Source organism: Hetaerina americana, unplaced genomic scaffold (genome assembly GCF_022747635.1).
Source record: "Hetaerina americana unplaced genomic scaffold, ioHetAmer1.1.p SCAF_4, whole genome shotgun sequence".
NCBI classification, from domain to species: Eukaryota; Metazoa; Arthropoda; class Insecta; order Odonata; family Calopterygidae; genus Hetaerina; species Hetaerina americana.
Window position 1 is genome coordinate 97,222,077 of NW_027286985.1, and position 13,492 is coordinate 97,235,568.

The 13,492-nt window shown below is 36.3% G+C and overlaps 1 protein-coding gene across 2 annotated transcripts in view; it reads left to right on the plus strand.

Annotated features, from left to right (window-relative positions):
• Unr (cold shock domain-containing Unr) overlaps positions 1-13,492 on the plus strand; it is a 61,147-nt gene that overhangs the window by 41,433 nt on the left and 6,222 nt on the right. For both annotated transcript variants that reach the window (XM_071589624.1, XM_071589625.1), the window contains 6 exons: positions 935-1,194; positions 2,577-2,904; positions 3,496-3,654; positions 3,991-4,110; positions 7,021-7,226; positions 9,833-10,242. In XM_071589624.1, the coding sequence (XP_071445725.1) occupies positions 935-1,194; positions 2,577-2,904; positions 3,496-3,654; positions 3,991-4,110; positions 7,021-7,226; positions 9,833-10,242 (1,483 nt within the window). The remainder of the gene's footprint in view (positions 1-934; positions 1,195-2,576; positions 2,905-3,495; positions 3,655-3,990; positions 4,111-7,020; positions 7,227-9,832; positions 10,243-13,492) is intronic.

Below are 13,492 nucleotides of genomic sequence, written 5' to 3' on the forward strand. Positions count from 1 at the left end.
TCATCCATGTCCAGAGTCACCCACATTTGAAACCTATTTTTGCAAAGAACCACAGTGCATATTTCTTGTGTCCTCGAAAGGAATCTCTTGCACTACATGGCTGGACTGATTCCAGTTATTCAAGGGTTTATTGTAATGAGGTAGTAATGAAAGCTTTCATTGGCTCTTGGAATACTTTCATGAGAAATTTTCATCTTCCATAATGTGTTCCAGACTTCACTCCCTTTTGCCTCAGAAGTTTTCTATGCCTGTCAATGACTTAAATCAGGAAAAGTGTACAATTACTCATTTCTTCCAGAGAAATGAGTTACACTTGGGCCCAGTGTGCTTGCATAGTCTCTTATTCCTTCAACTGGAAATGGACTATTTCCTAGCTAATAAAAATCATTAACCATTTTGGTATGTCTGTCTTTACCACTTATGGCCATATTCTAAGATGACACTCTTCCCTTGTCCTTTCATTGATGTTTTGTTTGAGTGAACTGAAAGGAAAAGAAATTAGGCCAAAAGGAAAATCCCTTCTCAGATAGTTTTTGTTTTTTAAACAGCCGTCTTCCTTCTCGTCAACAATTTTATGTGATCTGATTGAAGAACCACAAGAAGTGCTATATTCAGAAAGTCCTCTGGCATTTAGTTTCTAAGCAATACCATGATTTTTTTGAAGATTTTCTTGTGCAGAGCCATTTTCCTAGCTGTATGCTGGTGTAATGGCTCAGAGAAAGCTGGGAGTTCTGTTCCATATTCTAGACCCATACCAATGTTATTAATCTTTATTCAGTTTTCTGGTAAAAATTTAATAGAGAATTTTTTAGAGATTTTTTTGGATAATGGTTTATTTGCAAAATTCCACGTGTGAAAATAAATATTTCATACATTTTTAAGTATTGCATGTTTGATGCTCATCTTTAAGGGCTCTTTTGTTCTGTTATTTCAGGGTAAAGAGGTGGCATGCAGCATCAGTCGTTTACCATCAGGGACAGTGATTTTTGAGGATGTTGGTGAAGAGGTAATCAAAGGTCAGGTTCTGAAGCCGTTGGAGCGGGGAGGAGGGGGCAACAGTGGGCAAGGAGGGCAGCAGCAAAGGCACCAGCAAGCGGACCCATTGCCTGGGCGGATTCGATACAGGAACAATGAGCATGCTGAGACTGAAATTCCATTTGGTGACAAAGATCAGAAGGGCGATTTCACTCTTAGGTAATGACATTTAGTGGCTCCGCTGGTTTTTTTTTCTAAGGTTTAAGTTCTATCTTGTGAAGTTAGGACCATAAATCAGTAAAAATATCAGGCATGAGTTGGAGCTGGGCAGTATTGCCCATCTGTCTCTGGTATCAGCACAAGCGTTCTCAAGGTCTGTCACTCCCTTAATTAAATTTGTTTTGCAGAAACAATGTTGTAGGTTTTCCCATCACTTCTGAAATTCTATAAATCCTGTTGTTTAATTTCATGTAAGCATTAAGATTCTTTCTTTAGGCACCAAAATAGTTAAAAGCAAAATCATTTTATCGACTTTGTATCAATTTAATTAATATCCTAAGCATATGTTTGTAGCCAGCTGGGACTGTTCATTCACCTGTACAGGGGACGTCGGTTATCTCTGGATTAATTTCAATTTGAATTTCCTGCCTTATTGTAGTTCCACTGGAGATCGTGTTTGGCGTTCTTGAAAGCTATAGGCATCTAGTAAACAGTCCTAACCTCATAATGGCCAAGATGATATGTACAAGGGCAGAGTACTATCAAACAGCCACTATTATTGAAAGTGTTAGCGTTGGGCGATTGCCCAGCGAAATAGTTTGAGTCTTCAGGTACCCCAAATCAAATGTTAATGATATTGTGGCTAAGTACATTGCTATGGAAAAGTGTGGGGAAGGTTTTGCTGACCTGGCGAGGAAACGCTCTGGTGCTGATTTCAAAGGAATATTGCAATTTTTTGCGATTTTGCAAATATTGAAGAATGTCATGAAACCTTGGAGGTTAGCTGTGGCCTCAGGGGGACAATATGCCTTTCAACTGGACGGTGGACCAGCTCTATAAGTCATTTAGTCCAAAGCTGGCTTTCAGATAACCTTGACATGTTTTAGTCCAAGGAGTTCTGGCCCCCAAATAGCTTGGGCTTGAACCTTCTCGACTATTATGTTTGCAGCGTAGTCGAAAGAGTTACCATTAAGACGAGGTGCCCTAATGTTGAACCTCTATGCACCGCTAATGTAGCAGCATTTGTGAATATGGACAGCGCTGTATCAAAGAGTGCGTGCGATCGATTCAGGACAAGATTGGAGGCAGTCATTGCTGCCAAAGGGGGTTACATTAAGTAATGTTACTCTTGATAGATACCACTACTTGTATGTAAAAGGACTTTCATTTGTATTTTTTTAAATAAATTTGCTTGTAAAAAAAGTTTCATTTGTCTGAATTGTAATTCTCGGTATAAAATTGGGGAAATTTTTCAATAATTTTGAAAGTTCACAGAGATCATTTTGATTTTTGGAACCATCATACTTACTAATTCCTCAATATTTGTCTCATCATTTGGTAGATTTCACTTACAGTTGTGAATTGTTTTGTAATTCTAATAGGCATGGTGACTGGGTTGAGTTCAGGATTGCAACTGATCGCCGGGATGGCCTGAGACGTGCCACCAGTATTAACTTGCTGGAGGAATCATTTTCGGTGTCTGGTGAACGCAGGGAAGTGGGCATAGTGACCACTCTCAAGGAGGGATTTGGATTTCTGCGTTGCTTGGGTCCAGCAGCGGCACAGTCATCCTCGGCAGAGAAAGCTACTCAAAATTCTCCCTCGCAGCAACACCAATCCCATCCTCGCTGCTTCTTTCATTTCAATGAAATATTGGATGTTGATCGTGAGATATCTGTTGGCGATGAAGTGGAATTTACTCCAGTGCAGGTGAGTGACAGAGGGCGCATGATTTATCTTTAAATTCATTATTTTTTAGAAGTTGAGTCTCTTTTTTAATGTATTATTTGGGGATCTTTATTTGATTATTATTCTTTAGTCTCTGTGTGTTGTGGTTGAAGGTGTGCGAATGCCACGAATGGTCTTACCTGGATCTCTATGCTGGCTCCCACTCTTGTGTTGTTTGGGTTGCACCCTTCCTGACAGACGAGAGATAGGCTGGCATCAAGAGTGAAAGGGCTTAACTGTTAAGAGAATGAATGGACTGAAAATTGATGGCACTTGAACCATCAATGTAGACGCTCTCAGAAATTTAACATTTCATTGATGCTGTGGCCGTGGCTATGAAAGAATGGATCAAGTTATAAATTTTTGTCACATCATGTTATTTATGGTATAAAGTTGACATAATAGAAGTCAAATTAATGTAAAGTAAGCCTTGCTTGTGTGTGTGTATGTATGGATATTTGAAAATTTTTTACAATGTATTCATTGCCCCAGCAATAAGCATTCTACTGAATTATAAAAATTAACAAGGGTCTTGTGTGATCATATTTTAAAATTCCATTTGAATATTTCCAGGACTCAGGCATGCCAAACAGGCAGAGTGCTGTTCGCATCAAGCATTTACCCACAGGCACCATTAATTACTCAGGGGATACACATCAACACAACATATATACTGGTGTGGTTGTCAAGGAGTGTGGGATATTGGGGCAGAAGAGCCCAACTAAAAATCAAGTATGTACTTTTAAAAATTTCCTCTGTTTGTCTCTATTGATTGATGTTCTGTAGTCACAGGCAAAATTTTCACTTTGGAATGACTATCAGTAAAGGGGCATTATATGCATAATGATGAAAGTATCAATAATATTGTATACATCAGTGTGAAAGTCAGTGCTTACTTGCTTCAATGCCAGGTGTGAAATCTGGCATGTTTGTTGAGATTGTTTCAGCAGTTATCATGAATGTTCTTCTAGAATGTAGACAAGGTTGTTTTAAGAGTCACATTAACCTTCTATTGGATTATATTAGCACTACTGTACCTAGAGTCTAAATGCAATTTTTTAATTCTAGGGCAATGGGGACAAACAAGAAAGTGGGCTCATCAGTTACTCCCTTAGTGGAATGAAGAAAAGTGTGCCGTTTCATCCCAAGGATTGTGATTCTAAAAATGTGCCACACGTTGGAGATAAGGTAATCTTATTTTCATAAAATTCCTATGTAAAGGTGATTTCTTTTAAATATTCAATTGTTTCTGGCTCAACCTTGTGGAAATTCATTTTAATGAAATTGAGAATACAAAGTAACTTGCTTGCTTGCTCAAGCGTCATCATCAGGGTACCTGATGATGACGCTTGAGCGTTGAAACCGGTTGTACGCTAATAAAGGGCAGTGGAAAGTTACTTTGTATTCGTGATTTCTTTTATTACCCCTGTATTCTTTTAAAAGATTGTTTTCTATTAGAATTATACAGTTATTCCTTAATATTGTTCACTTATTTTCCTATTTTGGTCACCTCTTTTGTAGTTTTTATTTTGGAGCATATCAGAAGATATTTATATTAAGCCCTTGATCAGGAATGTTCGTGGTAAGGGAAAGAGAATACATTGAATACAGATAATTCAAGCAGATGAAAGAGTGAATGGAAATAAAATGAGAATGTGGGAAACATTATTATTCACAGCTTCATTTTTTTGCAAAATATCTTTTTATAAATGAAAAGTGACTGTTTATGCATTGTTTTGGTGCAATTCATTTATGTGATCATTTATAGTTTTTATGTATTAAACTTTTTTTTGTTTCAAATTGTGTGGATTTGACGAATCGGTGGTTTCTGTATAAATAATTCCAATGCTGTCCATGGCAGTGTTTACTTATGGACTTGACTAGCTATGGTAGTTGAAGAGGGGATATCTGTGTTAATCGCAGGAGAAGGCTCCCATGAGATTATTGGATTCTTTTTTTGGTTTTCAACTGCCCAGGCCATAGATAATTAAAATTATTATACCTTGAGCTTAAGTACAATTTGACAACTTCAAAGCCTGCATTGTTAAACATTGATATTCTCTCTAGTATTTTATTCAAAACTCTGTTAATGTTTAACTTCGAGTTTTGTTTAAACATTCTCAAATCTCAATAGGTCACAAAGAGTCTATTTCTGAGTGTTTGTACTTTGAATGTGCAGCAAATATTTCATTAGGAAACCCATGCATGAAAAAACTCATTGGCTGCCAATGTGACAAAGAGTGTGGGTTGAACCTCGCCAGTTTCTGAGGGAAGGCTTATGTCCTGCTGAGCTGTACTCAAACTCATAGAATTGCATGGGATCTGGACACACTAGTCTCCGGGAAGCCTTATGCATGCTAAGCAGTGAGGTGCAAGGCATACCTTGTAGACAATGGAGGCATTTCCTCCCAGCAAATCTCTCCAGCACTAAAGGGTTGTGAACAGAGTAAATTTTGAATACTAGTAGGTTAGGACAGTATTGTTATTGATGAGAAGGGCACACATGTTTGTTTCTAGTTCTTGGTCTTCTGATTGGGACCTGGTATCTACGATTTGTTTGCTGCAGTATTACTATTCTTCATATGTAGCTCTTTAAGAATTATTAATGTTGCAATCTACTCGGTAGTTGGTCTTTTTTCATGTTTGTCTGTTTGCCTTTTACATCTTGTCAGACCTTCTTACAGCTATATGATAATCATGGATGTTATCATCGAAACCTATGCTTCTGATGCACATAGTTGGAGTTAATTTAGCCAAGTTTAATTTTTTCCCATGAATTTTCGTTCGGCATAATGGTGAATTACTTTCAATTGTTTCCGGCTCAACTTTGTGGAAATTCATTTTAATTAAATGAAGAGTACAATGAGATGCTTGAGCGTTGAAACTGGTTGTACGTGAATAAAAGACAGTGGAAAGATACATTGTGCTCTTCATTTAATTATGGTGGATTACTATTTGTTTTTCTGGGAGCGTTGGTTTTCATTCCTTTTTCTTTTTATATGTTTTGCAACTCTCAATGTTTTTGAATTCAGATGTAGTTAATTTTTTGAACACACATGTTTGTTTCTAGTTCTTGGTCTTCTGATTGGGACCTGGTATCTACGATTTGTTTGCTGCAGTATTACTATTCTTCATATGTAGCTCTTTAAGAATTATTAATGTTGCAATCTACTCGGTAGTTGGTCTTTTTTCATGTTTGTCTGTTTGCCTTTTACATCTTGTCAGACCTTCTTACAGCTATATGATAATCATGGATGTTATCATCGAAACCTATGCTTCTGATGCACATAGTTGGAGTTAATTTAGCCAAGTTTAATTTTTTCCCATGAATTTTCGTTCGGCATAATGGTGAATTACTTTCAATTGTTTCCGGCTCAACTTTGTGGAAATTCATTTTAATTAAATGAAGAGTACAATGAGATGCTTGAGCGTTGAAACTGGTTGTACGTGAATAAAAGACAGTGGAAAGATACATTGTGCTCTTCATTTAATTATGGTGGATTACTATTTGTTTTTCTGGGAGCGTTGGTTTTCATTCCTTTTTCTTTTTATATGTTTTGCAACTCTCAATGTTTTTGAATTCAGATGTAGTTAATTTTTTGAAAAAGTTATGTATTCCATGGGTTTTGAGTGAAAGTAATTTTTTATGTTGCTTGTCCTGAATAAGCAGTCCATTGAATGAGTAAGGGATCTCTTTGAACTGTAAACTTGTGGTTTATTCGGTATTTGTTGGGGAAGCATTTAAATTAGCCAGGTAAATGGGCCTAGGCTTGTGTTTATCCATTTAAGGAAACTCAAAAGAAAATATTATTAGGATTATTTTATGAAATATTTTAAACATTTAATTGTTCATTCAATTCTTAATGATAATCCAGGTTGTCATCATAATTTTTTTACTTTAATCTTAAAGAGGAAAAATAAATTTTTGTACAAGGGTTGCTCACAAGATATGAAAATGGGTCCATTATGCTTAGAACCTCCACTTTCACATGAAAAAGTTTGTGCAATTTGAATTAATCATAGATGGGATTTTGTGTCTAAGTGATTGTCATACAGCATACATGAATCCTAAATGTTCTTTCTGTGCTCTGCTTCTAGGTTGAGTTTGTTTTATCAAGAAGAGGAAAGGACAGCATGGCCTTGGAGGTGCAGGTTATCCTGAAGGGTGGAGGCATGGTCAATGGCATTTGTAATAATGGGCAAGTCCCAGGAACTATCTGCCAGGGATTTGTGGCTGCCCTCAAAGATGGGTTTGGTTTTATTGAAGCCAGTTCCCATGACAGGGAGGTGTTCTTTCATTTCAGGTGATTACATCCAGCAATATTCATTTAGAACTATTATTTTAAGTTTGGATGCACAATTTTCATAATTAAATTATAAAAATCTTTTTACAACAATTTGCAGTCATTGGTATTTTTTATATTCTATTTATATTTTAATATATATATAAAAATATACTATATATTTATATATATCTATATATATATTATATTTATATTCTGTATATATTCTTAAACAAGTCTATGGACAATGTGAAATTTTAGTGCATAAGGGTGTGCCATTAGGGTTTTTAATGCATTTTAAAGATATATTTTTCATATTGAAGTTTATGATTAGGGGTATGTATGTGTTCTATGCATGCTTCCTATATCATGAACTTGGCGTATTGGAGATTGATGGTGTAGTTATGACTGCTAGATAATGAAAGTGTGATAAAGGAATTCTAGCAGCATGAAAAACCTGAAAATTTTGATTTTTTTTAGGGTTATTGGATAAAATCTGGAAAATGCTATTAAAGGCAATTTAAATTGGCTGGGTGACTTTCTTAGTGGTTTTGGAACATTTTTACGCACTTATTGCCGACTGGTCGTATTTCCCTCGCTGTTTCCGGCTGCCTTCAGTAATCTGTACCTAGGTGGAAGAATATTAATGGCTTTTGTTAGCTCCTCTCTCATTTTTGCATCTCTTTAGCAGAAAATTTGATTTGTAAAAGTTTGAAAAAGTTTGGTTTTATATATCACTTAAAAATCAACTAAGTTTGTGTGGAACATTTCCCTAGTATAATGCAAAAAACTGACCTGGAAGTCTCAGGGAAACAATTAGATGTGCCTGGTAAGCACAAGAATATCAGCTTATCATCAGTTAGTAAGGATTTTATTCCTCCTTAATACCTTATTTTTTGATAGAATATGTGCACATGACCTTTGCAAATAAATGTCAGCACATTTGTGAATTTGAATACATTAGAACGGTGTGAGGGGTAAGTAAAATTTAATGACAAAACCAAGGTAAAAGTAATACTTGATACTAATTGATCATCACTAAAATCAAATCCATGAATTTCAGTAGATGACAGGGACATTGAGTTTTGATGTTGAGGAAAGGCTCGTTAAAAATTTAATTGGAGCATGGTTTTGTACAGCTCTCAAATACACACTGTTGTGTGTGACATGAAGCAGTGCAGCGAGGTGACAGGCATAGATTGGAGGCTTTTGAAATGTGGGTATGGAGAAGGTGAAGTCGGCAGAAAGGTAAACAAACTGAGTGTTGTGGGGGAGGAGATGGGGTTGATAGGGAAAATCAAAAAGAGACAGGAAAAATGGAAGTAGAGCAAATTAATTGGCGATTGTATGTTGAAGACTGATAGTGTGGAGAATGTTATGCAAGCAAGGAAGGGACAGTAATAAGATGAGGATGAAGGGAGGAAAAAAGTATTTGGAATTGAAGGAGGGCTTATTGTAGTGTGGGATATCAGGTTGTGTTTTGCTTCGAGGGGCTAACAAATGAATTATAGTACCATTTTATATGCTGTGTCCTTCCAAAGCCTAACATAATTGGTAGAATACCAATAATAATAATCATAACCCTTTTCCATTTTTTTCACTATAATCTATTTATTTTGTTCTCATCCCAGTTAATGTTCTTTATTATTTATCATGCAATGTTACTCTTCCATTGTTCACTATAAAAGCAGAACAATGATCCGTACACATGTTTAAGTGATAATGTGTTTTGGTGTTTACTTCTACCAGCAAATAATTTTGCAAATAGTTCTTTAAATCACCCATGAGATGTTATTCATATGTTTACAAATGGCTATTTCACTATATCTCTTAGCTTTGGCCTCAATTATCATTTATTACTTCAATTTTATGCATAAATGAATGATAGAAGCATCATTCATGTATGCCATTAGCCTACCAATAGTAATGTGTGATTCATATTTTAATATAGCAATTACTGTAAAAAAATTTCCCTGGGACCATCACCATAAGTCTTATGCCTTTTAAAATTCGCACAATTGTGATATGAATTTATATCCTATCTCTTTTAATATTTAATTACTTCAGATTTAATTGGAAGGATAAAATTGATTGAAAATATGTGAAACTCTGCCACGCTTCGGGTTGAGGCTCAACCCCATTTGGGATCAGAAAGGTTTTTGGGTGGGATTACAGGTTGAAACTTAAGACCAAAAAATTTTTTTTTGTCTTAAGGCAATTTGTAATTTTTTAAGTTCCTTACTGTATTAAAAAGCCTTTTTCCGGTGTTTTTGGGATATTTTCATATTCTAAATAGGGAATCTGAGAAAAAAGAAGACTCTTAAATTCCGTATGAGTGTCAGAAAAGAGAATGCGATGCTTAATGTTGTAATACTTGCACCTATTTCCAATTAATGTAGTTGCCATGAATGAATTGTTAAGAATTGTGCTAAATATGTATGTCACTGGTTGGCAGGAGCATCTTTTTCATTGAACATTTTGAAAAGTTAAGGCAAGAGGTCTCGTTAGTCTGTCTGATTTATGATATGTTTTAGTTCCTAATGTTTAAACAGAGGTGTTAAATATGTGTGTTTATGGTGATCATTTTATTATCAGGATAAATATGATGTTACCATTTTGAATTGCAGCAACTTTGATGGGGACACGAATAACCTAGAGCTGGGACTAGAAGTGGAGTACACATTAGCTCCTTCTCGCAACAACTCTGGGACTTGCATGTCTGCCGAGAATGTGATTCCATTGCCCAAAGGCACAGTACCTGTGGCCGCTGCCGTTGAACCCCCACCAGGTGAGGAGCCGTACAGTGGCGTGGTCGCTCGCCCGTTGAGATCAGTGAATCCAGAGCAAAGTGAATATGCAGGCTTGGTGCGTCAGTACAAAAGAGGAGTGAAGAAGTCAGAGAAACCGAAGAAAAGGGACGACTTGGAAAAATCATGGCGGAGTCGATCCGACAGTACATCTGGTGAAGGGACCAGTAGCACAGAGAAGGGGGATGGAGATAAATCTGAAGGGGCTGGTGGAGAGGGCCCGAATGGAGGTATGTGTTTAATGTTATGTTTGATGGAAAAACCTAATGCAAGTAATCAGTTGTCCAGAAACTTAGAGCTGACTTGGTCTGATGACATTTTTGCATGAATTGACCTCAAATAGTAATACTGCCTGCAAAATGAATTTGTTGCTTCCTAAAGATACACTAGATATTCCACGTCGATTAAAAAAAATCTGGCAGCCGCCTCTTGGATTTTGTTCAAACTTTCTATATCTATTTATAAAAACTATACAAAACTGACCTGATCAAATAGTTTGGTGAAAAACAATTTTTAAACATAATGTGAATTATTGTAAATGTTATCAATATGTCTGCAAACCCCAGTTGATCCATTATGTCTCCATTATTCATACTCATATAGCGTTCTGCCCATTGCAAGGTGTCCTGTACACCACCGTTGTTTCCATCTACTCCTGACCAGTCCTGCTCCTTGGGGGTTATTCCATAATGATGGCACCAATTGCAGTTTGTTTAAGGATTCCAACATATGTTACTGTTGTATTGGCTACGTGAAATGGCATTAAAAGCTTCCGTAGAAGTCACCAATGCCATTTCTTGATGCTATCAGAATATCAGGCCGAGGTCATGATTTTATGGCATGAACAAATGCTCTGCTCTTAGGTCTTCATTTGTTTTAGTTATCATACCAAACAAATTTGAACATGGCAATGCACGAGAATTCATGGAGTTGATGCGGCTGCTATTTATCCACTTGATACTGACTGCAAAACAATGAAGTACTAAGTATGGTGGGGAAGAGACATGGTTGATATGTCACGAGTTGGTGCCTCTATCCACTTTATCCACTCTTCATGCACAAATCCCTTGAATAGTTTATTCACTGTACATCCAGAGGCTGTAATTGAAAGTTAATCCTCCAGGAATCACAGCAAGGTGTGTCTTTAGAACTCTTGTAAGGCTTTTTGCGGACTCTGTTTTATGGGCCTCAAACTGATTGCACTCCAATAAAGATGACTTCTTCAGAAGACCACCTGGATCACTCATTCTGTAATCATAGCTTCAAACCCACTCCATTCTTCTTCTCTTCTTTGGAATGAACATGAATTCAGTGTGGAATTGTAGATAGCGTTTTTTTTTTCAAGATGACCATAGGAGAGAGTTTTTAACTGTCTGCACCACAAACAAGAACAGCACTAAAGCAAATATTTTCGTTAGCATCTTTGATGTCCAGTTTTCTATTTGATGACACATCAAACTTCAACGGTACCTCATCCATGCTCCCTATTTGTCCTATCTCAAAACACATCCTTTTTCTCTGTGATGTAATTGTGGTATTCTATTATTTTTCATTAATGATAAAGTGCCAGTTTTTGTGCTATCGTATTTTCGTTTGTATGCATAGGCAATTAGTTACAGAATTCACTCATGTCCAGGTGATAGAGATAATTTTCTTAGAAGTAGTAGAATTTTCTGAAGCCTGTCAAAGGGATGTGATTCATTGTGTTCAATCTTTTCACCAGTAATCCTGAATTGGTGATAGTTGTATATGTAAATATATGTTGAATTAACTTGAAAAAATATTAATTTATTACTCCACAATTGGAAAACTCTATTTTGAGTATTTTTTTCAACATCTTTTTTAGCTTAATTCACTTCTCAACCTTCTGGAGCTTTTTTCAACAGTCTAAAAAGCAGGATTTTGGGTAGTGCAGTGTCCATTACCATTGAATTTGTTTGAAAGTACTATCAGTTGAACATTTAGAGAAATTTGGTCACAAATATTGTTTAAATTAAATTATATTTAGGTGAAATGTTTGTACACTTGGGGCTCTAATGCACATCATATGGAGAAGACTGGTAATCATTGGTGGACAAGGTTATCAGGATAAATGTTCCTTGCGATTGTGTGTCGAACTCTCAGATAATGTCAATTTTGCCTGATTCTGGCAACCCTGACCGGTCGTAGTGAAAGTCTGCTATAATGAGCTTGCTGGAATAAAATTAGTAGAACCCAAGCTGCGGTGCAATGGCTTTGATGTACCTGTAAAATAAATTGGCGATACTGAGGCCTTCACAGTGACTGTTTATATTAAGCGTATCTGGTTGTACATGGAAAAGTTTTAGGAATTATCTTTATTTCTTTGCCAAGTGCACTGAATTTCAGCTATCTTTGGCTGCCCATTAGGAATATCCCAGTAAATGTTTCTTTAGTGGCTTGTTTGTTTTTTGTGAGAGAGCAATTGTCTGTCGATGGCACTGTTGGTTCTCATGGACCGATTCAAATTGATAAACTGGGCATAGCAGAATGTCTTCTCTCACTTCTTAGTTGGTTGGCCACAAATTATGATGAAGGGCCGACAGCTGTAACTTTGGCCATAGAAAAAGATTTCTGGCTTTGTTCCAGAGATCCACCCCGACCTGAAGAAGATGTTTAAATAATATTAATGTTGGAAATAACACAACCGTCCTACATCTTTCCTATTATATACCTCTGAATATTATGTCACCACAAGGTGGTATAAGATTAATATGAGGTTTGGGGACAAAAACATTGTCACCCACGTTTAATTAACATTTGTATTTGGAGGAAATGTACAGTTGGAGAGAAGTCACAGTTTATTTCAGTAATCGGTTCGGTAATCTTTGGTCAATGCCAGTCAGCAGACAACATTCAAGTAGTAGATGTCAGGTTTTTCACCAGTTTGCAGTAATGACATAAATGTGAAAAAGAGTGAGTGGGATCTGAGTGGTTGAAGCATAATGCTCATTAATTCAACTTCATTAGTTCTGCAAAGTTGTTTTCATGTTTTTTTTAATAATTGTCACAATAGAAAATGTAGACTAAGAAATAAAAACCTTCAAATTGGTGGATTAGGTCATCAAACCCATCCCAAGATATGATGCATAACTGGCAATGATAATTCCATGCTTAACTACTCTAGCCACCGAGACCAACCATGAAAACCCAACCGATGGCAATGATATCCTTAATAATTGTAGGAACTTGCTAGTGTATGGTTGTTAAATCACCATGAGTATTAGCAAGAATTCAAAATGGGGAGTGATTTTTGTAGTAACTATGAGGTCTCATTATATTGAACTTCCATTTGATGTCAATATCGGTGAGGGTAGTTAGTAATTTCACTTTTAGATTCTGCTGTCAAGCAGATAATTTTTGTTGTTACAATTGCAGTAACTTTCATTGATCATTATAATCGAGCATTCTATTTGTCATGCATGTTGTAATATTGTAGCGATGCTTGTGGTTACTATATTT